The 27,874-nt window shown below is 39.6% G+C and overlaps 1 protein-coding gene across 4 annotated transcripts in view; it reads right to left on the reverse strand.

The window, feature by feature from the left end:
- Positions 1-27,874, reverse strand: part of LOC139945789 (alpha-2,8-sialyltransferase 8B-like) — a 51,752-nt gene that overhangs the window by 1,954 nt on the left and 21,924 nt on the right. The window contains exons 1-9 of one of the 4 annotated variants that reach the window (XM_071943213.1): positions 9,383-9,400; positions 8,931-9,082; positions 7,536-7,650; positions 5,712-5,894; positions 3,756-3,884; positions 3,195-3,339; positions 2,733-2,845; positions 2,169-2,258; positions 925-1,163 (exon numbers count right to left, since the gene is read on the reverse strand). In XM_071943213.1, the coding sequence (XP_071799314.1) occupies positions 925-1,163; positions 2,169-2,258; positions 2,733-2,845; positions 3,195-3,339; positions 3,756-3,884; positions 5,712-5,894; positions 7,536-7,648 (1,012 nt within the window). In that variant the 5' untranslated portion in view covers positions 7,649-7,650; positions 8,931-9,082; positions 9,383-9,400. Of the gene's footprint in view, positions 1-924; positions 1,164-2,168; positions 2,259-2,732; positions 2,846-3,194; positions 3,340-3,755; positions 3,885-5,711; positions 5,895-7,535; positions 7,651-8,431; positions 8,658-8,930; positions 9,083-9,382; positions 9,514-27,874 lie in introns of those variants that run through there. The other 3 variants (XM_071943214.1, XM_071943216.1, XM_071943215.1) reach the window with 3 other exon arrangements.

A 27,874-nucleotide genomic window follows, 5' to 3' on the forward strand; every position in this document is an offset into this window, starting at 1 on the left:
AAATGTACCAACTCACGACTTGGACGTACATGTACTTTGCACGTGTGTTAACTATACGCATTGCAGGCAAAGTCTGCCTCGATTGACGTCACAAAAGGAGTAGGCGGAGTCAGCCCCCAAACAACTTTATATATTTTTAAAACATATAAATCGTGACAAACAAATACTAAACAAATTGTTTTATTGTTCGTAAGCATATACTCTTATGTTTGAAAGAAAAAAAATCTATTTCCAGGTGACTTGTTGTAAAGGTGCATTGTGGTATAGCTGGTGATCAAATTTAATCAATATATATCCGGCACAATGCACCTCATTTAACAGTCTGCGCTTGCGCACTGCTGTTTGCGAAAATGTCTATGAATTTAACTAGTCTACTGCCACCTGTCGTCTCAAAAGCCTAACAGATAATAAAAGAAGGCGGAAGTGACTTATTTTATGACTGCCAATGATTAATTAGGGAATCAGAGGCGGGTTTAAACCACTAGTTGAAAACCGATTCGACACATTTTGATTCCCATTCATAAATACCTTTTCGGTCAAAAACATCAACACTTTTTGGTCAAAAAGTAAAGTAAATGCAAAAATATAATTGTTCAATGATTTCTTTCATCACAGCACCTCCAGCTATGAAATGGTAAGCCCTCCGATCCGCCGACCTCGGGTAAACAACTCCTTATAAGGGAATGCTGTGCGCGTCGCGCGTATCGCGTGATATGTCACAACTGTTTCAGCCGTTGCCTCGACCAATAGGAATTAAGAAACTGTAATTATAAGCACAGGTGCAAGCTCGCGTGTCACGCCCATGTTTCAACACTTTTTACAGGTTTATACACACCCACGTGACTCGCTCTCCACCAATAGGAATAGCGAAACTGTCTGAGGTATTTATGGATGGGTATTTAATGCTTTTTGTCAACAACTCACCAGTGGATGGGTATTTTGAGAGACCCTTTGTAACCCAGTAGTCCCTGATTAGTGAGAACTGCTGTGGATCTCCGAAGGCGACTTTTAGGTACTTCTTGGGTGTAAGGCGTTGTAAGGCACGGGAGCAGATCGGCATCCAAGCCTCATCACTAAAACACGGTAACATTAAGATACCCTGGAATTGAGCCATGTCAGAGTTAAACTTATCAGTCAACTGCTGACTCCCAAAATAATTATACCTGGAGGAAAATATTGACAAAAAGGAAGGAATTATATTCATTCTTACACTGTTTAAAGCTTTGCATGCTGTGGATGGAAAAATAAGATCAGAATTAACTAACAGTAGGTTTTCTCGGCCAATTTCGGCAATAAGCAGCCAATTTAACCAGCAAGTTGTTTTATCCATCAAAGCAGCATTCAAACTCGCAGACGCTTCTTGGGACGTGTGTGTCACGAAAAAGAATGACGATACGCTAATTGAGCATAGTGCTGAATGAATTTGACTCGACTCAGAACGAAATTGAATGGCCGAATGCTGAATTTGAAACGCAGTAACAACCGGAGAGGCAAAACAGCATTAATTCGAACGCATTAAAATTAAGTTGGCTGCTCATTTGCCGAATTTGACCGAGAAAACCTACAGTAAACTTGCGATATAAGTATGTAAAATTTCTTTTGGAGGAGTGTTGGCTCCGAAAAGAGCCGATTTGGTCTCGACGCTTTTGGCTTCTCTCAAAGACGATCAGTGTAACTGTTTCAAACGTCGAGACCACAACGGCTCTTTTCAACACCAGTTTTGCTCTATGGTACATTGCGTACCAAATACAAACAATACATATTTAACTTACAACCATGTACCAACTACAAACAATACATAATTAATATACAAACATGCACCAACTACAAACAAACACAACAGAGCAAAAGAAAAATCTGGCAATTCACCAAAAATATTGGACAAGAAACCACTTGTCTCCCAACTCAGTGAGTTTGTGATACCGTGCCCCAATGGAGTTGCTATTATTATAGTGTTGGTTGGACCAGAGAAACGGTGACGGGATCTGGAATAAAAATGCCCTCGTTATGTCAAAGGTACCAGACTACACTAACGACCCATTCCAGATTATAGCCATGGGTATCAGACTGGTCTGGGATGGAAGTGGAAGAAAACGCAATATGACCAAACTATGATAAAGTTTGAGATTTGTTTCCCATGGCTCAAGAAAAATGAAGCTATCACTCACTTTCTTTTGAAGATACTTGGGTTAAGGGTTGTAAAATCAGTCTTAAAGCCAACATCCAAGACGTAAGGGTCCATTTCCGGAACATTTATCCTGAAATCATAAAATTTACTTTTCAAAATTAAAGTAATAAGATAATGGCGAAATAGGTCACTTTAGAAGGACTTGTACATGAAGATTAGAACTAAATATCAAGCCATGCCGGGAAAAAGTTGTTAACTATAAACCAAAGTAGCAGGCAGACTTAATGTGGGCAAGTCATAAGACATAAGTCAAAATAAACTGTATTTCTCTAGAAGGTTGGAAAAAATTCCCAGTGAAAGTTTAACCTAATAATATATTCTGTTGCAATGAAGTGAAGCACCACGTCTCAAAAGTAGTATTGGTCTCTCTCCGAGTGAATCAATTCTTTTAGCAAATATTTTTACTTGGAGTTAAAATCTAGCGGGAACCAGCACTACACGCGGGTCCGGGTTTTTATAATTGGGCGGGCAAGAATAATCCCATGCTTCTTACTGTGTAAAACACTTGTTGCTATGGAGATTAGTGGAATGACGTCATACTCACCTAAATACATATTCTGCATCATCGACTGCAAAGCCACACATACTGTTTACAAGTAAACCACTGTTCCCAACAACACTGCATTTCTTGAACTCTTTCCCTTTGAAAGGTGATACCTGTAATAATGATTGTTGTTTTGTCTTAATTCCATCCGCATCCATTATAAACAGAACTTAAATATGGCCGTTTGCATAATAAAACCCGAAAGTTCAATGAGTAAAATGTTCATCTATATAAATATAATACAATAAACAACAATATTAAACAATAATATTAAATTATCACATGAAACATACAACACATACTTCAATATAGAACATCTGCCAAAACAAATCCGCTGTTTTACAAAAACAATATTTTTATTTGAACAGTTTGTTGTAACATGTTTCGTGATAACTAGCAGATGTTTTTATTTACGTTAACCATTGATGGTATAAACGAGCCAAACATTAGAATAAATCTAACCTTGTCCTGTTGTTGTGCAAACACTGGAGTAAGTGAAGCATTCTGGCCCGATAGATACATCGTCATAACTTGGCCTTCTTTCATTGTTGCATTGGATGTGAGTAACCGATAACGTATATCCACATGGTGGGCTTTCAACTCCTCTCTAAAAGAACCATTTATTAATCGGGTTAGTTGATTTTTATGTTCCACTCAATTTAAAATATGTATTGTTTTAATCGCTTTTTTTTTTAAAAGAGCAGTTAGTTAGGGTAGCCAGCAATAAAGCAGAGACGTTCGAACGAATGTCCACTTTTAATTACAAAAATAAATAAGCACTAGGAAACTAAGCATTTAATTTACTTTTAAACAAAAATTAGTTTCGGATGAATTTATTGAAAACAATTCCGCCATTATGACCATTAGCTAGCAGACTGCGAGGAGCACTTTTGCAAGGATTCTTTGGATCTTGGTCCCCGCAGTACCTTCGGTCTATACCAGAACACATCCAGAACAAACAAACCAACACTGGGATGTTGGTCTGCCCTTGACATACGACTGTTCAATGTGTGCTCAACTGACCTGACTCGGGTTAGGTTGGTCTGACTCGGCTTCCATTTCCAATTCAAGAGAAGGTCCTCATAATCAGACCAATTCTTTTCCTTCTTCTCGGGTGTCTCCAAAATTGCCAAGACTTCTACGTTAATCAGCCTGAAATAAAAAGTGTTATAAAATTTGAAACAAAATGACAAAAGAACAAGAAACCAAACTCTATATAAGCAGTTGAAGATTGTTCATCTGATTTTTTTTTTTTTTAATCTGGAATTAAAGTTGAATTGAGCAGGTTATGGCAACTTAATGTGAACCAATGAAGTTATCAGTTTGCAAGACCATAAGGGGGTCGGTATAAAATACACCCAACAAACCCCTTCCAATGTGGGACTTTGGAACGCTAGGTAGCGCCTGTCACATTAAATGTGCTATTGTTTACGTTGTTTTGAGCCACAGTCTCTAAACATTGAGTGCCAACGTAAAACCAATGTGATGATAAGCAAAAAAGTCCAATGCAATTCAGTTTTTTTTGTTTTTTGTTTTTGTTTTTTTTACTGCCAGTGTCTTTTATAAATAATTATTGTTGAATAATAATAATACTGCCGCCTTAGTTGGTCTTACTTCGGGTACCACCACAATGCCGAATATTGTTTAATTTACTAAAAACTTGGCTTAACATTGATCGCCAGTGTAAACCCAGCGTGATTCTGCCGACCTACATCCAACGTTGGCCCAATGTCAGAAACAAACATAGTGCCAATTCCGATCTGGCGACGTATGAGTGCAAACATGGGACCAACGCCAAAAGCTGACACAATACCAACGCCAACGGTGCCAAACAAACACCAACGTTGGCCCAATGGCCAAATGTATGCGTGTAACGCAAACACGTCCAATACATTGAACGGTGATCTTGAAGGCACTGGACACTATTGGTAATTATTACTCAACAATAGCTGTTAGCATTAAGACTTAGCCTATTTGGTAACGAGCAAAGGAGAGCTGTTGATAATATAAAACATTGTGAGAAACGGCTCCCTCTGAAGTATTACACAAAGTTTTTGAGAAAGAGGTATAATCTCACTCAGTAAAAGACTTTACTGCAGCTGAAGCCTTTTATTATGCATCTGGAAGCAAACAAAGTATTGCAACAGGGGTGTTTTTTCTTTTATTACTCTCCTGCAAACTCGATGACCAATTGAGCACAAATTTTCACAGCTGGATTGTTATTTTATGCATGTTGAGATACTCCAACTCCGAATACTGGTCGTTGACAATTACTAAAGGTGTCCAGTGTCTTTAACGATAATAGTCCAGACTTATTATGCCATTATCTGATCATTCTGGTACTTGTTTAAAGGAACACGTTGCCTTGGATCGGTCGAGTTGGTCTTTGAAATGCGTTTGTAACCGTTTTTTATAAAATGCATATGGGTAGAAAGATGTTGAAAAAGTAGAATACAATGATCCACACAAACATGCCTCGAAATTGCGTGGTTTTCCTTTTACCTCGTCGACTAACACGTCGGCCATTTATGGGGGTCAAAATTTTGACTCCCATAAATGGCCGACCATGTTAGTTCGCACAGTAGAAGGAAAACCACGCAATTTCGAGGCAAACTTGTGTGGATCATTGTATTCTACTTTTAAAACATCTTTCCAACCATATGCATTTTATAAAAAACGGTTACAAACGCTTTTGTTTTGACCAACTCGTCCGATCCAAGGCAACGTGTTCCTTTAAACTGATAGACAAAACCTCAGCGTAAAATAATTACCTGTCGTTTCGGTTAGTAAACTAATGCAACATCGCCACATCACCTAAGTTGATTTCAGAGCCACGACCCGTAAATCTATACTTGCTCTATGGTTTGTCTTAATAAAACGTTAACTTACTACATAGTCTCTCCATCTCTCGAAGAGTTAAAAGTGTCTTATCAAAATGTCTCTGAAGGAATGATTATCCATTGTCATCACGTGACTTACTTTCTTCCCTGATCCATTGGTCTGTTGTATCCCTTCTCCCCAAGCCCCCAACGTTTCTCAGTATCCATGTCTTTATTAGTTTGTTGATCCAACTCGACCGTCATCTTGTCCTTTAGCCGAATCATGTTAATCAAAGCAGAACCACCGCCGAGTTTGTAAGATATTCGCTGATCTGGTACTTGTCTATTAAAAACGAAAGGTACACATGCACAAGTAGTCAATGAATGAAATCACGTCTTCACATCTCTCAAAATGTTGCTTTTTGAGACTCTTTATTCATTTGAAGAGTTGAGTATTAACACCAGTGATTAGTGAGTATGTTTCGGGACCTATAGTCAAGTTCTAAATCTGAGGTCTCGAAATCAGATTCGATGAAAATGACTTCTTTCTAAAACTATGTCACTTCAGGGGGAGCCGTTTCTCACAATGTTTTATACTATCAACCTCTCCCCATTACTCGTTACCAAAATAAGGTTTAGTGCTAATAATTATGTTGTGTAATTACCAATAGTGTCCACTCCCTTTAAAGGCAGTGGACACTATTGGTAATTACTAAAAATAATTATTATCATAAAACCTTTCCTGATTACGAGTGATGGGGAGAGGCTGATAGTATAGGTTTTCTCGGTCAATTTCGGAAAATGAGCAGCCAATTTAACCACCAGCCTGTTCTATTTCGCACGAAATCGAATGCTACTAAAAAATGGGTCATTCGGTTTCATTTAAAGACTAGTCAAATCTACTTTTACGTCGTCGACTAACACGTCGGCCATTTATGGGGGTCAAATTTTTGACTCCCATAAATGGCCGACCATGTTAGTTCGCACAGTAGAAGGAAAACCACGCAATTTCGAGACAAACTTGTGTGGATCATTGTATTCTACTTTTAAAACATCTTTCCAACCATATGCATTTTATAAAAAACGGTTACAAACGCTTTTGTTTTGACCAACTCGTCCGATCCAAGGCAACGTGTTCCTTTAATATCTTGCAAACTCAATGACCGATTGAGCTCAAATTTTCACAGGTTTGTTGTTTTATGCATATTATGTTGAGATACACCAAGGGAGAAGGCTGGTCTTTAACAATTACCGATAGTGTCCAGAGTCTTTAAACAATGTGAATATAGATATGTGTGACTGTTTTATCAGTTAGGCTTGGTAAAAATATGTGTTTTGGAGTTTTTGGAAAATGGTCTTGCAAAGAAAATATTGAAAGCTCACACCAAACATTTCGCTATTAAGAATGGATAATGAAAATAGCAGTGTATAATAATTAATTTGCCTTTATATGAACTTACAACTTGCGCAGTTTCCAGTTGTACACGATGGTTTATTTACGACTGGAAACTCGTTAGAAAAGGTTCATTGCGTACGTACGGGTTTCAATTTCAAATTAATTCAAGAATACATTTATTTCCATACTCTGATAAAAGAATAACAACAGTTACATGTTTTTCGGAGTAAAGCAAAACACTTCTTTAAGTAAGAGTAAACATGAATAAATAAATAGAGTACGGGGCCGTTTTGATAAGCATAAGCTTATAAAAAAAAACAGCCAGACAGACAAGAAAACGAGACGACCAGACAGACAGACAGACAGACAGACAGACTGACAAAAAGGACAGATGAACATAATACATGACACAACGAATTCGTAATAGAAGCGGCAAGATGGCAGAACAGTTCAACCATACTGTATGGTTGAACCCGTACACAATGAACCATTTAAAACAAACTGACTAATATTATTACTAAACTTGAGGAAAACTTTGGACTTTAGACTTAGGATCAGACATGGGATTTATCTTGATTGTTTGCTTACCCGTAGTGCCCATGGTAATGCTTATTGTGCAGCAGGAAACCGACTGTAGCAACACAAACACATACAACTACGATGACTCGTTTATTACGATGCATTGTATTAAACGCATCCATCTCTGTAATATAAATGATATACATTAAATGATTAATTGTAATCATCAGAAATTGAGTTGAAAAACCCTGTGAACTCCCTAAATGATGGAGAGCAGAAGTGTCATAAATATACAGTTCCACTTCATTCTCCCACCGAGAAGCTGGTCAACTTCCACTTCATTCTCCCACCGAGAAGCTGGTCAACTTCCACTTCATTCTCCCACCGAGAAGCTGGTCAACTTCCACTTCATTCTCCCACCGAGAAGCTGGTCAACTTCACACACAAACGAGAACTCCCGATATTTCCCGTGATTTCTCCAATAATTTTCGGTCACGAATTTCAAATGAAGACGTGCATAGTGATGGTCTTTTGTGTCTTTTGTGTATCATTGTAAATGGTAGGAGTATAAGAAATCAATTGAATAAGAAGTTGATGTAACTGTAAATTTAAATAAAATGGTTAGAAGATACCCACAGACTACACAAGCTTATAATAGCCATCATATCAATGAGTTGATGTGTCTTACGAGTACATTTACAACGTTGCAGCCTATACGTTCAATGCAGCCTATACTTTGCAATCAATGTATTTCATCATATTAGGCTCTCGTGATTCTAAGAAAACAAATTCTACCATTGAAAATCGAATGCAGTCCGAAAGTTTGTATAGACCAGTTCATAAATCCCCTCCATTTGTGGTGCAGCTCATTTTGAAGAACACTATTAAATGATGAGAGCCAGTTATCCACCACTATTCATTAAGCATATGCCTACATGGGATGGTTCTCCCATGGTCATACTTACACCGGTGAACTTGGGTTGTTTAGACCATGGAGGTATGAGATTTATACGCTCTGCAAGATGACGCTACATACACACCCTGACCAGTAAAAAACTGTAGTATCTAGCAGGTGTGCTCAACTATTTCGATGGATACACGTAGTAGCCCTTAGACGGCTGGTAATTGTGTTAACGATGTCGAATATGTGTGACTAGACCACAATGCTAGGCTTCTATGTTTACTCAGGTGTCATGGTGCTTTCACAATGGTTGTGATAGTGCAATATTTGCTTATCCGTACGATTATTGTTTGCACTAATGGGTCGGAGTTTTAACACCGAACATGATTCAAGATTAGTACATATGTACCTGTTAAAGTATTGAGCTAAAACCATACAATAAACCATGGGCTGCTGACTTCCATAATGTTCAAACCCAACAGCTACACGTACTGTGCATGGAAGAATATAAACTTTAACATGATATTAAATCAAAGGTCATTTTCTGTGTACCATAAATTTACCTAATTGTAGCTGGATCCAAATCTATAGACGAGAAGTACATCAACAAAAAGACCCGCAGTCTATGTTCTCCCGGCTCTACACTCACTCGAAGCTGTTGCTCCCATCCAGTACCGTGCCAGCAGCATAAATAACCATAGAGATATACAGTTTTCTGTATCAGGTAAAACAGAAAACATGTTTAGCGTCCCCATCCGCTTCATTTTACGACGCCGCCTCTTTTTTGTTAACAAAATAAAATAACTTAAAAAAAAAAATAAGACACATTAATTTAGCGATCTCAGACGAGTTATGATTGCTATTAAAATTATAAAGCCCGGCAGGTTGTCTTCCCAAAAATGTCGGCCAGCCATTTAAGCAAAAAAACCTCTCTTTTTCGAACAGGCAAGACGCTAAACATGTTTTTTATTTGGCCCAAACGTTCGAAAGATGGAATCATTTGATCAATACATACCACGATCTGTTATGCAGAGTGTTGTTCAAACAATAGTCTTGGTCCCAAGACCATTGGTGTTGCGCGGTCACACACAACCAACGTTCCGATTATGCACGGCAAAAACTGTCCACGCTTGTAATGAACGAACGCTAGCGGGCGCTCTGTTTCTCTGATTTAGATCTCACCATGAGCACAGGACATGGTGAGATCCGTAAATCAGAGAAACAGAGCGCCCGCTAGCGTTCGTTCATTACAAGCGTGGACAGTTTTTGCTGTGCATAATCGGAACGTTGGTTGTGTGTGACCGCGCAACACCAATGGTCTTGGGACCAAGACTATTCAAACAACGGCATTATACACTAGGCGTGCAGCCATCAATGTTGGTTTGCACTGCTAAATGAATGCGTGCACTGCACTATGTATAGCTTACTCTGCGACTTTTGTTTAGTGTTTCAGAAAATTAGCACTGGCGACTTTTGGCCATTTTCAAAACATTGTTAAAAATGTGTACGCTCCCAAGAATGGTAACTTGACCTTATTATCAAACCGTCTAATACATTGACAAGCTGTAAAGACAAAAGGCTGAGTAACTTATAAGGATTCATTATTTATAATTATTACATAGTATCTTTATTATGAGCAGTAGATATCCTTCGTTTTGTTTAGATTCAATATCATACAGGTCCGTATACACAAACAACATGCTCAGGGGAGATTATTGAGATAAACCCTACGCTAAGAGTCTGGTCACAGCTTGTTCAAAGGAAAATGTGCTGTTTTATTCATTCAAACACATCTTTTCAAATAATTTTCTCATCGAAAGGTCAGAAGATATGAGCTATGTTTGTTTTCATTTTAATTAAATCGGTTTGAAAACATTATTTTATCAAATTGTTTTCTAACACAACAGTACTACAGGGATGTGTAGCCAATACTGGATCACTAATTCACAGCTGGTTAAACTGAACGAAGCCCCTTTTGTAAGCAGACAAAAGAAAAGGTTCATTGTTGTTTTGGTAGCGACATGATATTGACCTGACCATTGAATTTGTACACGCAGTTTGTTCGCTTCGTATTCAAGTTGTGACAGTTATTGTTGTCTAACGTTTCAAATAAAACATAACAATATGCTGTGGCCATCACTTTGTAAATACTATTGTAGGCCTATTAAATTGTTTTGTTCACAACGTTTTATCTTTCTTTGTACTACCAAATTGTGAAAAGGTACAGTTTGATTGCAACGTACATGTTATGAATAGAATAGAATAGAATAGTACTTTATTGTCACTTGTAAAAAAAGAAAATATTAGTACAGTGAAATTCGTTTTGGTTTTGCGTGTCTAAAAATACTATGTTATATACAAATACACTAACAATTAACCATTTACAAAAATACATGGAAATATAATATAAACAACTCTGAAAAGTATTACAATATACAGGCGAAATACGAAAGATAAAAATAGTACGATATAATTAGACATTCATGGTTAAAACATGTCATTTAGAACACGAACAGCTGTGGGATAAAAACTCTGCAAAGTACGGTTGGATCCAGATTTAATTGAACGGAAACGATTCTTAGACCGCATGGGCTGAAAGAGGGAATGTGCTGGGTGAAACTGGTCATCTACTATAGAGAGGGCTCGTTTTTTAACTCGAGAGAGATACAGTTCATCAAGTGATGGAAGTTGGCAACCTATGATTTTACTAGCGGTGCGAACGATCCGGCTGATACGCTTCCTCATCGGCTGTTGCATTGCCCCACCAAACGATCATTGATTGTGTCAAGACACTCTCAATCACCGCTCGGTAGAACTTCAACAGAAGTGGCTGACTGACATAAAAGTTTTTCAGCCGTCTCAAGAAAAATAATCTTTGCTGACCTTTCTTAACAATTGAATCTGCATTACATCCCCATTTCATCCCCATTGATTTTTGCGAAAATCAATAACAAATTCCTGTGTTTTATTGACATTTAATTCTAGATCGTTCTCAGTGCACCAGTTCACAATAGATTGTACTTCATTTCGGTACGATGTCTCGTCAATAATCAATAATCAATAAATAAAAGTCTGGCATAATTAGGCATTTTTTGATCCAGAAACCGTGTTACATTAAATAATGCGAGAGACACTGCATCCTCTACTGATCTGTTTTTCTTGTAAGCAAACTGATAAGGATCAAGAGCAGGTGGAATATGGGTTGTAGTCTTGGTCCCAAGACCATTGGTGTTGCGCGGTCACACACAACCAACGTTCCGATTATGCACAGCAAAAACTGTCCACGCTTGTAATGAACGAACGCTAGCGGGCGCTCTGTTTCTCTGATTTACGGATCTCACCATGTCCTGTGCTCATGGTGAGATCTAAATCAGAGAAACAGAGCGCCCGCTAGCGTTCGTTCATTACAAGCGTGGACAGTTTTTGCCGTGCATAATCGGAACGTTGGTTGTGTGTGACCGCGCAACACCAATGGTCTTGGGACCAAGACTATATGGGTTGTTCTAAAACCCCCTCGACCCCCACGACCCACGACCCACGACCCTCCGACGTCCGCCCCGTGTTCGAAGAATGTCCCAATTCCGAATTCATAAAATGTCGCTTTACGGCCGAGTAAGAATTAAGTCCCCGATTTTAAATTCTAATAAAATTCACAGTGTGTGATCCGCGACGCAACTTCCTTCCACGACTAGGCTTGACCTCAAGTCTGAGACTGCGGTTATATTTATCTGCATCAGCCACACAGAATTGGGAGTATTTACTCTCCGCTTCCGCACGACAAGTGCACACCGATTGGGGACCCCACATTCGTCCTAGCCTTGCTCAAGGCAGTCGCATTATTCGCTCCGAAAAGACGCAGCTGTAAACCCACCCGCCGTATACCCTGTGCATGGTGTGTGCGATCACACCCAATGACCCACCCGTATACACACTGTCACATCGCACGAATACTGTTCACACAAGTCATCGCACTCGTACACCACTAACCGCATGCGGAGGCCGTCAGGCCGACAGCCTTGTCGGATCTGTATCTTCCCGTTTTAATGTGTTGTATTGAAAAAATTCCAATGGTGGACGAAATTGGGGGGGGGCTCTAGGATATGCTAGTATGCAGCTCATGAATATGTATATCGTTCGTCAGACCTATCAGACAACACAGGATGTGAGGCAAATGAATTATTCATTTTGACGTCCAATCACGCACTTCCCTTATCACGACCTTTGGACCCTATCATGCGTCCGTGGTGGTGGTGTGTGAGGTAAACATGTCTCGTCTTTCGCGGGCATTATGGTAATGAGCTGACCGTGGGAACTCCTCGCTTATTATAGTAATGAGGTCAGTGGCTTAAACACAGATCCTACAAGGCTGTCGGCCTGACGGCCTCCGCATGGGATGCGGATAGTGTACGGGGGCATCGTGTCGTGTGATGTTACGCACAGTGAATACGGGTGGGTTTTACGCACAGTGAATACGGGTGGGTTTTTATACAGCGGCGGTCTTTTTTCGGAGTGAATAATTCGACTGCCTTGAGCAAGGCTACATTCGTCCGTGTGGCTATTCGGTCGGTCGGGTCATGGAGGTAGAATTCTACCTCCATGGTCGGGTCTACAACCTTGAGCTCCGCTTAGAGCAACTAGTAGTACCATAGTACACAGGACGGGAGCGATTGGCCGGAAATGGGTCTGCCTGATCATCACGTAATGAGTTGGCCGTAATCGTACTCGGGCGGTAAACGCAGGTTTCCAGTTGGGATAATAATCTCGGATCGGCCAAGAGATACACGTGGAAATGCCGCGGTTTTTTATCTGTACATCATAATTGCCACAGGCCCGATCTCGGCAGCCAATCACGCGAAGTTTGCTTCGTGCATACTACGTGTCTCGTACGCTGTGTTGTTGTGATGTGCGAGGCATGGTAGTCGATGTCAGCATACAAAATTGTGTGCGTGATTGGCTGAGGTTGTGAACAAAAATCGCACAAAAGTCGATGGTCGAGGGGGTCGTGGGTCGTGGGTCGTGGGGGTCGAGGGGGTCGAGGGGGTTTTAGAACAACCCGTGGAATATTAGCTAAAATATATTACCGTACCAGAGACTCTAAACACTTTGCAACAATTGACGTCAAAGCAACTGGTCGGTAACCATTTAAACAAACAGGCGTACGCTTGGGCACAGGAATGACAAATGAATGTTTAAATACCTTAGGAACATGACAAATATTCAATGACCAATTAAAAATAATACAGAGAATGTCACACAGTTCATTTTTGCATGATCGCAAAAGGCGAGAGGAAATCCCATCCGGACCAGGAGCCTTCCTCTCGTTTAGTTTGGACAAGACGCGGCGGGTATCGTCCAACGAAACCACGCAAAACCGTGTCGCCATACAACGGCGCCATGTTGCACCACATCGAAGTATTGTCTTTAGTTTGCATCGGTCAATTATTTATATGTAGACCCTCCTATTAACTACTAGTTCAAACAGATGGTTGGATGGTTGTTATTTTGTATTTCAAAAGCTATAGGCCTATTTGCATAATTTTAACGTCACATTTAATGTTAGCTCCTTTTTTATGTTAGCTCTCAAATTAATCCTATTATAGGTTTTCTCGGTCAAATTCGGCAAATGAGCAGTCAATTTAATTTTCATGCGTTCGAATTACAGCTGTGTTGCTTTTCCAGTTGTTACTGCGTTTCAAATTCAGAATTTGACCATTCAATTTCGTTTTGGGTCTTGTCAAATTCCTTAAGCACTCTGTTCAATTTAGCGTAGCGTCATTCTTTTTCGTGACACACATGTCTCAAGAAGCGTCTGCGAATTTGAATGGTGCTGTGATGAATTGTTAAATTGAATGATTATTTTGTTAATTCGAATGACGCAACATTTCAGGTTTAAAATCAGTTTTATGGAGAGCTTTTAATTACAAAGCCAATTATGTTTGCCATGTTTTGCAGATGTCCATTCATATTTGTCTGTACCTTGAGTGTCTCTAGTGATCGACATGTTACATGATAGTACGGTCTCCATTATTATTCACAGTTTAAACATGACTAGGAAACAATTTACTATACTTCAAGATTAATGGAATAATAAAATCTATTGATATGGGCCGATACGTACCTCATATTGAATCCAATCAGAGAATAAAACAATGCGGTACAATTGTTGAATTTCTAGACTTGTGGCTCTCAGCGAAAGAAAAACGTACGTCAGGAAAGGATCAAATGAACCAAGGCTGCCATTACTAATTCAGAATTTACATAAATTACAAGGGTGTCGAGCGTTTCTATGGTGATAATGCTAATACTCACCATTTTCAACAATGGTAGCACTACATCGCAATGGATGTTGCCATTGTGGCTGGAGATTATAGTCCTTTTTGAAACCACGGCTTCGGCTTTGCTAGCCTGAGCCGAATTCAAATCTGAAGCCGTGGTTTCAAAAAGGGCATCTTTCCCCCATTTCATAGACCTTTTCGCAAATACTGGGGCGCGCGCGTAAAGCTTGGAATTAGGTGCATTGTGGTCTAGCTGGTAGCAAAATTTGATTCATATCTATCCCACAATGCACCTCATTCAACAGTGTGCGCTTGCGCATTGGTATTTGCGATAAGGTCTATGGCGAACTGCGTGCACACAAACTCCTTCTGATAGCGCCCTCTTTTAAATCCTCCTAATCAAGCAAATGCTGTATTCTACCTAGAGTGGTCCCTAAGGATAAAGGGCCAAGTCTATATGACACCTAGACTGGGCCCCTGCCATTCTCAAGGAGAAGGATAAAGAATACTCAGATCCAGTGTTTCTATTTAATAAGAGAGCGCCTTGAGTACCTTGTTTGGTAGATACGTGCGCTATATAAGACTTTGATATAATACGATGATATCATTGGATAAACGACACAGTGACACTTATGAGCTTACCATAGATGCGCAACATTTACACTCGATGGAATGTGACTGCGTATCTCTACTGGGTGCGTTCGTTTAGCTTCCCTGGGTCGACCCCAGTGTGTGGTGGGTTTTTCCAGGACGAACGTGTGCAAATAATTACCCACGTTCGTCCTGGAAAAAGAAACCGCCACACAACGGGGTCGACCCAGGGAAGCTAAACGAACGCACCCTCTATGTGAACTGAAAGTAGGTCAAAGGTGGATGTACACGCCGGCTGCAGGCCGGTCTCTCTCGAAGTGTTATTTGCATTTTTTTTAAGTTCTCGTTTGTACATCGTGACATCATTCATTTTTAATAAAGTTAATAATGACTGTGTTATCAACCGCCGAAAACACACACAATTTATTTTCGTGACAAGAAAATCGTTTGCTTCTGTCCGCCATCTTAAAACCACTGTCCATCACCTCCTAGGTTCGTCTGTAATTGCTAACGTTCGCCAACGGTGGCGGAGCACAACTCGCTCCACTTAAAAATTGTTGGCAAATGTGCGCAAACATTGGCAATGTTCGTGCTGGTGACGTCCACACTACAACGGACGCCTCTTATTACGTTATTTAATATTAATGAAGTGACGCCCAGTGGGCGTGCGTACCACGAGGTTGAGGCCAAAGGCTTGTTTTTATGTTCCGTCATTTCGCCCTGAGATAAAGCCATAATATTGTTCATGCCTGCGTTTCTAGTGTGACATTGCGAACGCTACTTAAACGTTACCATGCCAACAAACGCTGTTATCGATCCGTCGGTAAAGAAAAGAAACACAGTTTCTTGCAATCCGACGACTCTTTTGTGTGTAGGGGCCTAATGGATTCCACTACGCGTCATCAACTGCCATGTTTGATGTATTTTACACACGTGTACCCGCTGCGCGCATCCTCGCTACCATGGACAGCGCGCCGTATCGATACCTCTCGTCACTAGCGAGCAAGGAATGCTGGGAAAAAATGGCGCGGTGAGATCGATCACCCCTGGGAACGAGGTTGCGCTGCGAGTGACTCTTGTGCACCTTTCACGTGTAAAATACATCAAATATGACCGTCACAATGACGCGGAGTGCAATCCATCTATAACAGGTTTAAATGGATTGCATATAGCGTCAACGACCACCCTGTTCGATGATAAGCATTGGAAAGGTGCATGCTGCTTACAAGCCCTTCACGCATGCGCATTTCATCAAAGATGGCGATCATGACGTCATGATTGTGCAATCCATCTATGGGTGCGTTCGATTGGCCTCCCTGGGTCGACCCCAGGAGTGCGTTTTGGCGACCCCAACCAAACGTCATAACCAATACGGTAACCGAGCTCACAACTCGGTAATCGTTCAGTCTGAACAGCAGAACCAACGACCAACAACCGAAACAGTTTTTGGTTGGGGTCGCCAAAACGCACTCCAGGGGCTTTTCTCAAACCTCGGCTTAGGCTCCGGCTCAGGCTCCGCGTGCAGGTACAATCAGCAATACGCACTGAAAATGCAGGTTAGATGCCGAGCTTCGTACACAGCGCGCGTAGACTAAGCCTGAGCCGGAGCCCAAGCCGTGGTTTGAGAAAGGCCCCAGGTCACTCGCGTGAGCCCCTGACAACAATCGAACGATCACACTCGCCCTCTCGTGGTTAGGTCATGCACCTGGGACCAGCCCCAGGTGACCCGTTCCACAGAGCAGGGGACTTGGGGCTGACCCGGGTGAGCCCCTATTTGAACGTAGCAGGGGCAGACCGGGGTTGACCCGGGAAGCTAATAGAACGCACCCATTACTTGAACATCAGTGGTTATTAAATATTAATAATAATAATGAACTAGTTGAACATCGGTTTAATGTCCCTATAGTTCCGTTTGTATAGTCTTGGTTCCAAGACCATTGGTGTTGCGCGGTCACACACAACCAACGTTCCGATTATGCACGGCAAAAACTGTCCACGCTTGTAATGAACGAACGCTAGCGGGCGCTCTGTTTCTCTGCTTTAGATCTCACCATGTCCTGTCACTGTGAATGGCCTAGATGTGATTTTACAACTAAAATGGAAAAAGGATGTGATTTCGAAAAAGCCTATCCAATATCACATCTGCACCACTGAAATCACATCCGAGCCAGAAATCACATCCATGGTTAATTGACCAATTATCAATATCACATCCACTGCCAGCGGCGTTACTAAAATCACATCCCTGTTTAGGCCTAATCCAAAATCACATCCGAGCCCGAAATCACATCCATGTTTAATTGCCAGTTATCAAAATCACATCCACTGCTAGGGGCATTACTAAAATCACATCCATTGTCCAGGCCTTAGCCAAAATCACATCCCAGCTAGAAATCACATCTATGGTTAATTGACCAATTATCAAAATCACATCCACTGCTAGCGGCATTACTAAAATCACATCCACTGTTTAGGCCTGGGCCAAAATCACATCCGAGCTACAAATCACACCCATGGTTAACTGCCAATTATCAAATCACATCCACTGTCTGGCTGTATACCAAAATCACATTATGATAGTGTCTGGCCTTAGCCAAAATCCCCCCCCCCCCCTTCAAATCAGATGCAGGGTACATTGTGAACCCCAACATCACATACTGATTCCCCCGCTAGTGCAAGGTCACACCTGAAAATGAGGACTGATGGTCAACTATGAACAACTTCAACCCGAAATTGCTGTGGAAACCCGTTTCGCCCTAAAATTACAGCAGAAGGTAAATTTAAGGCAATCTATCGGCATCTCCTGTTGCTCAGTTTTTTGGCAATGGTATTCCCAGCAATTTCAGAACAAGCCCACTTTGCCCAAGGAGACGTACCATGCACACTCAAGAAACAGTAAACAGTGAATCATTCAATTACTGATCTAAGTGGAATTAACACCCCACAGGGATCAAGTGACCTTCAGACCATGACCTTACTTTAGGACACTCACTCAGTGGCCAGTACATGCACATGGAAGTGTATTTAGGCTACGTGTACCTACTCACCCAAACTCATGATATCTGATATTAGCCCAAACTGTTTTAATGAAGGGAGGCCGTTCCAATGTATTGGTTAGTCTACGGATCGCGGTGACCGTTTGTCTTGAAAATTGATAACCATCGATTTATTTATGTTTTTCGCCCGGCGACGAATCTATTTTAATTTTAGTCAGCTAGGCCCATTGAAACATTCCATCGTATGTATGCTGATTTTATGTATCGAGAAAACGGGTTGTGAAAAAGCCTACAGGTCGTGGCAGTTTTCCTGCAACTTTGGACGCCGAATCGACACAATCTTCTGACGTTCACATTTTACGTTTAGCTCGCGATAAACGTGCAGCCCAACTTCCTTATAGTATGATGTAAAGCGAGATCCACACCGGGTTCGGGCAACGTTCGATCGCACACCGGTCGAGATGTCCATGCACTATTCTGTTGTGTGGAGCAGACATTCCGCAATCTGTATTCCGTACAAGAACGCTTGGCTAGACTCCAACTCCGTACTGGTACTTGTTCATGGGCCGGGTGAACTGCTGTATGCATACAGCGTGGCAGACGTCCACGAATTCTGTGCTATACACAGCCTTGGATTAAGGCCACTTCCATCGACAACTTTGGCCGATAGAGGATGCGGGGCAAAGTTCATTAGAATTTTTGTATCAATGTGCCTCGCTGATGGACCTTTAAGAAATTCTTTAAACGCAGTTCTGTGAACTTCACTTCTGTTGTTTTTCACGATTGGAAAAATGTGAGGAAAATTTTTTTCCTACGGCCTTGAAAAACGTCCATACACAAAATTAATTGTCAAAAAATTGCTTGTAAAATGCTAACGCAACAAGAGAATTGTTCCAAATTTCGTTTCAGATGTCATGTCAACTATCTGAGCTCAGTCTGAAAGGCATATTTCCAAAAACTAAATTGAAAAAAAGAAATTCTTCAAAAATGTTGAATTTTTACATTTTGGCCCAATGCTTGCAAACTTATGGACAAATGAATAGCCTTTTGCTTGTAAAATGTTAACGCAACACAAGAATTGTCCCAAATTTGATTTGAGATGTCGCATCACGTATCTGATCTCAGTCTGAAACGCATATTTTCATAAACACAATTGAACAAAATTATCTTCAAAAATTTTGAATTTTTACATTTTGGCCCTCTATCTGCAAATGTATAGCTTTTTGCCCGTAAAATGTTAACGCGATACAAGAATTGCCCCAAATTTGATTTGAGATGTCGCGTCAACTTCCTCAACTCTGTCAAAAAAGCGTATTTTCATTAACCCAATTTAAAAAAAGTTACCGTAATTTTCGGATTATAAACCGCGGTTTATATGTTGATTTTGACATTTTTTTGAACTCCTGCGGTTTATTCTCCGGGCGGCTTGTAAGCCGACGTATAAATATTTAAGAGAAAAAACGGCATTTTTTTAAAGAAAGATAGTTCGTAAACTATTTTAATAATAATGTTTTTTTTTTCTTCAATGAGAACAAAAACCTGCCTGTGTGATGACAACATCCTGTTGAAAATCCCACCACAATTGTATTCCGTGTTTCCTTTGTAAAACGTTTATCAACCGCCCTCAGCTCCCCCTCTCAGCGCAACTCGGGTTAGACTAGACTGGTGCCCGTCTATTTATCCTAGCGATCTCTACATGCTGACGTCAGACATTCAAGCTATACTCGTGTCTCAGCGAAATAGACTCGTCCCCTGTCTGTTTATCCCACGATCTTTATATACTGATGTCGATATCCAGGCTACACTCGTGTCAGCCGGCCAGCGGTTTCTTCAGGTCAACCACGCACACCGCAACAGCAGAATGGTGAATGGACGTACGCAAAGAACTATGCCGCGCCGGGGGTCAAACAAAACATTTTCAAACCGCCTGATTGTTGAGTCCAGTAACATTGGGAATTTTATTTCCAGGCGGCGCAAATATGATGGCGTAGCGCAACCCGTCGGCGAACATCGCTCATTACGGTGCCCCAAACATCTGTTGTGCAATTTCGAGATTGAGCAGCGCAATTAACAGATTGCTAGCTTTACGAACTCGCATGTGTACATGTGCATAATGTGCACGCTGCAGGATACATTACTACACACACGCTACGTCCGTCCGCCCGTCCGTCGTTGCAATATCTGTTGTGGATCCTCGTTGTGGGACTACAATAAAAGGGAGGGAGAAACAACCACTTTTCTTTAATTCCCTTATTGAAAGACCCATTTCAACCTTATTTCCCGTCTACTCCGATGTTTAATAAATGTGAATCCCCTGTCCTTATGATTACGCAAACAATAAGGTAGCGTATTTTGTTTCAACCGCTATACAATAAAAGTGAGGGAACAACTTTAGCCGTCCCCATTATTATTTCGTTTATATTTTATAAAGGAATTTTTTTAGGAGCTGTTTACATGTTTAAAAAATGTTCCTTTATACATTGTAAACAAAACAACAGTCATAGACAACTCTCGTTTGTGTTGTGGTACATGTAGCCCTGAAAAGGACTGTTTGGTTTTGGTTTGTCTATTTTCTATTTAAACAAAACGGAAGGCAAAGGATTCCTTGGATATAAATCTTCGCACTGTTTCTTTATCACTGCTTCTGCAGACGAATCCTATGTTGAAACGATAGTCAACGCACTGTCTGAAGTTAATTTTTATTGCAACACGATCTCACTTACCTACAAATAAAGTAGGATTTAACTTTGTCAATTTTTAAAACTGTTATTGTTTTTTTTTAGTATCACAATAATAAACGTATTTTCAGTTGTAACTTTCATCAATAATTATCCAACACAAACAATAATGTGGTCCCGCAAAGGGGGTGCTGCCAGCTTACAAAAAGAATACTATCCTATAATAGATCATTTCAATTATGATCAATAGTGTAACTTCAATACATTTCTACGCAATTACGACGCAACTCCCACATCGCGGCAACTATACAAGACTGACGGATGTGCCGCCCGCCTGTCACTGCACATCGCCACAAAGAGGACCGCAAACAAGCACGGCCCCTTTGTGTGTACGCATGCGGTGATTGGCCGTTTGATGATTGGCCGTTGTTGATTGGCCGGTGATAGTTCCATTCATAAAATCTTGGCTCGACTTCGAGCGGCTGCCCATTGTACAACAAATAGCTTGAACGTCTGACCCACGCTTCGAGGCTCGGGGCCCAGTCTAATCAAACGTGGACAACTTTTGTCTACAGAGGGCGATGCGATGCAGGGCAAAGTTCAACTATTTCTCGGTGTGCGTTGTCGACCGATCTTTGATTCACGGACAGTTTGTTCCTAAAGAAGTTCACAAAACATGGTCAACACAACCGATCATCAAAATCGCAAATTCTTGAAAAGGGTTGTTGATGGAAAAAAAGTATAACTCAGGACTGATAGTGTGAGATAAAAAAATCACCCGTAACGCGGCAGGTTTGCGTACTTCACTTCCGTGTTTTGAGGTTAGTTTTTTCATGTTTTTTATTTTTATTTTGGTCGCGGTTTATACGCCGCGCGGCATATACGCCGACACCTAAATATTTTTTTGTATATTTTGAGGAAGTGCGGTTTATACGCCGCGCGGTTTATAATCCGAAAATTACGGTATCTTCAAAAATGTTGAATTTTTACTTTTTGGCCCAATGCCTGCAAACTTAAGTACAAATGAATAGCCTTTTGCTTGTAAAATGTTAACGCAACACAAGAATTGTCCCAAATTTGATTTGAGATGTCGCGTCAACTATCTGAACTCAGTCTGAAAAGCATATTTCCATAAACACAATTGAAAAAAAGTTTTCTTCAAAAATGTTGAATTTTTACATTTTGGCCCTCTATCTGCAGCTGTATAGCTTTTTGCCCGTAAAATGTTAACGCAACACAAGAATTGCCCCAAATTTGGTTTGAGATGTCGCGTCAACTACCTCAACTCTGTCAAAAAAGCGTACTTTCATTAACCCAATTTAAAAAAAGTTATCTTCAAAAATGTTGAATTTTTACATTTTGGCCCAATGCCTGCAAACTTAAGTACAAATGAATAGCCTTTTGCTTGTAAAATGTTAACGCAACACGCGAATTGTCCCAAATTTGATTTGAGTTGTCGCGTCAACTATCTGAACTCAGTCTGAAAAGCATATTTCCATAAACACAATTGAAAAAAAGTTTTCTTCAAAAATGTTGAATTTTTACATTTTGGCCCTCTATCTGCAGCTGTATAGCTTTTTGCCTGTAAAATGTTAACGCAACACAAGAATTGCCCCAAATTTGGTTTGAGATGTCGCGTCAACTACCTCAACTCTGTCAAAAAAGCGTATTTTCATTAACCCAATTTAAAAAAAGTTATCTTCAAAAATGTTAAATTTTTACATTTTGGCCCAATGCCTGCAAACTCAAGTACAAATGAATAGCCTTTTGCTTGTAAAATGTTAACGCAACACAAGAATTGTCCCAAATTTAATTTGAGATGTCGGGTCAACTATCTGAACTCAGTCTGAAAAGCATATTTCCATAAACACAATTGAAAAAAAGTTTTCTTCAAAAATGTTGAATTTTTACATGTTGACCCTCTATCTGCAGCTGTATAGCTTTTTGCCCGTAAAATGTTAACGCAACACAAGAATTGCCCCAAATTTGGTTTGAGATGTCGCGTCAACTACCTCAACTCTGTCAAAAAAGCGTATTTTCATTAACCCAATTTAAAAAAAGTTATCTTCAAAAATGTTGAATTTTTACATTTTGGCCCAATGCTTGCAAACTTAAGTACAAATGAATAGCCTTTTGCCCGTAAAATGTTAACGCAACACAAGAATTGTCCCAAATTTGATTTGAGATGTCGCGCAAACTATCTGAATTCAGTCTGAAAAGCATATTTTCCATAAACACAATTAAAAAAAAGTTATCTTCAAAAATGTTGATTTTTTACATTTTGGCCCTCTATCTGCAGCTGTATAGCTTTTTGCCCGTAAAATGTTAACGCAACACAAGAATTGCCCCAAATTTGGTTTGAGATGTCGCGTCAACTACCTCAACTCTGTCAAAAAAGCGTATTTTCATTAACGCAATTTAAAAAAAGTTGTCTTCAAAAATGTTGAATTTTTACATTTTGGCCCAATACCTCCAAACTTAAGTACAAATGAATAGCCTTTTGCTTGTAAAATGTTAACGCAACACAAGTATTGTCCCAAATTTGATTTGAGATGTCGCGCAAACTATCTGAACTCAGTCTGAAAAGCATATTTCCATAAACACAATTGAAAAAAAGTTATCTTCAAAAATGTTGAATTTTTACATTTTGGCCCTCTATCTGCAGCTGTATAGCTTTTTGCCCGTAAAATGTTAACACAACACAAGAATTGCCCCAAATTTGGTTTGAGATGTCGCGTCAACTACCTCAACTCTGTCAAAAAAGCGTATTTTCATTAACGCAATTTAAAAAAAGTTGTCTTTAAAAATGTTGAATTTTTACATTTTGGCCCAATACCTCCAAACTTAAGTACAAATGAATAGCCTTTTGCTTGTAAAATGTTAACGCAACACAAGAATTGTCCCAAATTTGATTTGAGATGTCGCGCAAACTATCTGAACTCAGTCTGAAAAGCATATTTCCATAAACACAATTGAAAAAAAGTTATCTTCAAAAATGTTGAATTTTTACATTTTGGCCCTCTATCTGCAGCTGTATAGCTTTTTGCCCGTAAAATGTTAACACAACACAAGAATTGCCCCAAATTTGGTTTGAGATGTCGCGTCAACTACCTCAACTCTGTCAAAAAAGCGTATTTTCATTAACGCAATTTAAAAAAAGTTGTCTTCAAAAATGTTGAATTTTTACATTTTGGCCCAATACTTCCAAACTTAAGTACAAATGAATAGCCTTTTGCTTGTAAAATGTTAACGCAACACAAGAGTTGTCCCAAATTTGATTTGAGATGTCGCGCAAACTATCTGAACTCAGTCTGAAAAGCATATTTCCATAAACACAATTGAAAAAAAGTTATCTTCAAAAATGTTGAATTTTTACATTTTGGCCCTCTATCTGCAGCTGTATAGCTTTTTGCCCGTAAAATGTTAACACAACACAAGAATTACCCCAAATTTGGTTTGAGATGTCGCGTCAACTACCTCAACTCTGTCAAAAAAGCGTATTTTCATTAACGCAATTTAAAAAAATGTTGTCTTCAAAAATGTTGAATTTTTACATTTTGGCCCAATACTTCCAAACTTAAGTACAAATGAATAGCCTTTTGCTTGTAAAATGTTAACGCAACACAAGAATTGTCCCAAATTTGATTTGAGATGTCGCGCAAACTATCTGAACTCAGTCTGAAAAGCATATTTCCATAAACACAATTGAAAAAAAGTTATCTTCAAAAATGTTGAGTTTTTACATTTTGGCCCTCTATCTGCAGCTGTATAGCTTTTTGCCCGTAAAATGTTAACACAACACAAACTTGCCCCAAATTTGGTTTGAGATGTCGCGTCAACTACCTCAACTCTGTCAAAAAAGCGTATTTTCATTAACGCAATTTAAAAAAAGTTGTCTTCAAAAATGTTGAATTTTTACATTTTGGCCCAATACTTCCAAACTTAAGTACAAATGAATAGCCTTTTGCTTGTAAAATGTTAACGCAACACAAGAATTGTCCCAAATTTGATTTGAGATGTCGCGCAAACTATCTGAACTCAGTCTGAAAAGCATATTTCCATAAACACAATTGAAAAAAAGTTATCTTCAAAAATGTTGAGTTTTTACATTTTGGCCCTCTATCTGCAGCTGTATAGCTTTTTGCCCGTAAAATGTTAACACAACACAAACTTGCCCCAAATTTGGTTTGAGATGTCGCGTCAACTACCTCAACTCTGTCAAAAAGCGTATTTTCATTAACCCAATTTAAAAAAAGTTATTTTCAAAAATGTTTGGCCCAATGCCTGCAAACTTAAGTACAAATGAATAGCCTTTTGCTTGTAAAATGTTAACGCAACACAAGAATGGCCCAAAATTTGTTTGAGATGACATGTCAACTACCTCCACTCTGTCAAAAAAGCATATATCCATAAACACAATTGAAAAAAAGGTATCCCAAATAATGTTGAATTTTTACATTTTGTATTTTAACATTTTGTTAAATTTTGTACATTTTTGTATTTTGCAAAGTTAAGTACAAACGAATAACCTTTTGCTTGTAAAATTTTAATGCAACACAAGAATTGTCCGACATTTGGTTTGAGATTTTGCGTTAACAACCTCAATCTGTCAAAAAAGCTTTCCGTACACACAATTGGAGGTAAAAGAATGAGGAGAAGAAGAAGTCTTGGTTGGGGGGGGGGGGGGGGTTGAAAGGAGCTGAAGAAGGAGAAATTGGTTAATGATTGGTGATAATGTCTTTCACTTGTTTCTGTCTCGACTCCTTAATAATCAAATGTTATGCTTTGCAAATTGTTACACCAAGCTTTATCAGTTGAAAATGTTGCTCTGGCTGAATCCCACCAGGCATCACTGTGCCCAGCAGGTTTTACTAGGACTACTCTCTGTTTATTCATCCAATTGATACACTGTACATCACACAGCAGATAGATCTATAACAAAGTCGACAGAGAGAAAAAAAGGCCTAATAGCCGCTAGCGCCCACCCATGTGCTGCATTATGTAATCGGCCCCTACCGAAGTGCTGGTTTTCGCGGGAAACAGACAAAAACATCAAGCTGAAACAACGTTTGTTACACAACAAACAGTGGCACACACACACTTGTTGAGTTTCCGAATCTGCTGAAAAGTAATGATTAAATCGGCCAAAGAAACCATGGATCGTCATTTAATGCAAGCAGAGTAATTTCGGAATTATAATTATTTCGTCGGTGAGCCCTTTGGATCAACGAAAAGTGGAAATGTCTCTGCGAGAAATGGAGTGCCCTGTGTGCCTGGCTGCCGGCCGGAAGCATCAACCTTGAATGCTCAGCCTATATGGGGATGGCTCAGAATCAAGATTGCAAGGTATTTAGGTATTTAATAGTCTATCAATTCATGATAAAATCATACCCTGTTCCAGCTAGGAAGTAGAAATTCACAAACCGGCAGATTAGAGTTGCAAACCTCTGCTGAATGTTCAACACGGTTATTTACATTTTGCAAGCCATAAAACTACAATAAGCGTATTCCTTACTAAGTAAAAGCATGGAGAAAAGCCAACAGTGCAACTGGTACTGCTTGTATTTTGTAACAAATAATATTGCCGGCGTAAACGCAGCAAAAGTTCCTTCGTCTGTACGAGTCAAATCTTTAAATAATCCGTTTACAAACTGCCTAATTTGTAACTAACCATGACAAGATTTAGTTTATAGCGGTCGTGTCACGATTCCTCACCGCATACTTTAAAATAAATATTAAAAGAACGTTTAATATATGTAGAAGAGTCATCATATGCATTAAAATCACATCACCTTCAATTCAAACTGTTAATATTATGTCCTAGACACCCCCTCCGTTATTTACTTTTCTTTTCCGCGAACTTGATTGATCAATGGATTTTTTTTCTTCCTACGAAATTGCCACTCTCATAATGCTTTTTAATGGGATTTTTTCCGCTTTCTTTTCTCTAAATCGATTTAAAAGAGGGAATCCTTAAAAAGAATCAGGGAAAAAAAATTGCCGCCAGGCATGTGCACGGCCGAATTTCATGGCTCTGCTTACTTTGCAAAGAACTTTGCGCCTACGTAAGCGTGATTTAGCGCTTACACGGCCGGGCTGCATGGATAGCCATGATTTAAAAATAATATAAAGGATTGTTAACATGCATCGAGAGAACCGAAAACAAAGACAAACATCAAAATATGTAATTAAGCATAAAACATTTTCAAAGCATTAGCTTTTACACACCATTTAAATGATGTACCAAGTACCTGATTGTGGTGTAGTTAATGTTAATGTTGATTCCCAAACTAAACTATTTTTTGTAAGCAGTTAGTTCAGAGGCCCTATTCTTTCCACCTGCACGGCACAACAGGCTGCAAGGGACGACGCCATCTGGTTTTCTGTTTACGGTTTCTGTTCTTGTATGATGGAGACCATTGACTGTCTTCATCACAGCAATGTTGATTAATTTAACGGTTATATAGCCTCCATGAATGCACAAAATAAAGGTTCTGACCCGGTTCAGAACATCTGACAATTTTATTCCATCTACATGTATCACCGCTTTGTACACTATAGATATCGAAAGGTGCTTGAGATCCAGTAATGATGAATCAGATGCGGCAAAGGAAAAAGTCATTTGGATGTGGTGGGTAAAATTGTCTCCACCAAAGCTGGTGTGCTTGTCTGCATTACATTTAGTGTCATCAACTGATATGCAAGGCTGTCGAATGTTTATGTATGGACAACAATGTTATAGGAAGGATTTATTCCTCCATGGGACAACGTACTGGATGGGATAGGGCTCTTTATAACCACGAATGTCTTTCACCTTTACTCCCATTATACATGTAGTCTTATGATGAGAAACTTAACCTGTCACTTTAAAACAATTTTTTTAAGGCAAATATAGTTTTTGCATGTTTTTGTAATGTTCCCCTACATATGACTTGCACACAAACAGTTCGTGCTCAGTCATTACTCA

This window comes from Asterias amurensis, chromosome 13 (assembly GCF_032118995.1).
Source record: "Asterias amurensis chromosome 13, ASM3211899v1".
In the NCBI taxonomy this organism is placed as follows: domain Eukaryota; kingdom Metazoa; phylum Echinodermata; class Asteroidea; order Forcipulatida; family Asteriidae; genus Asterias; species Asterias amurensis.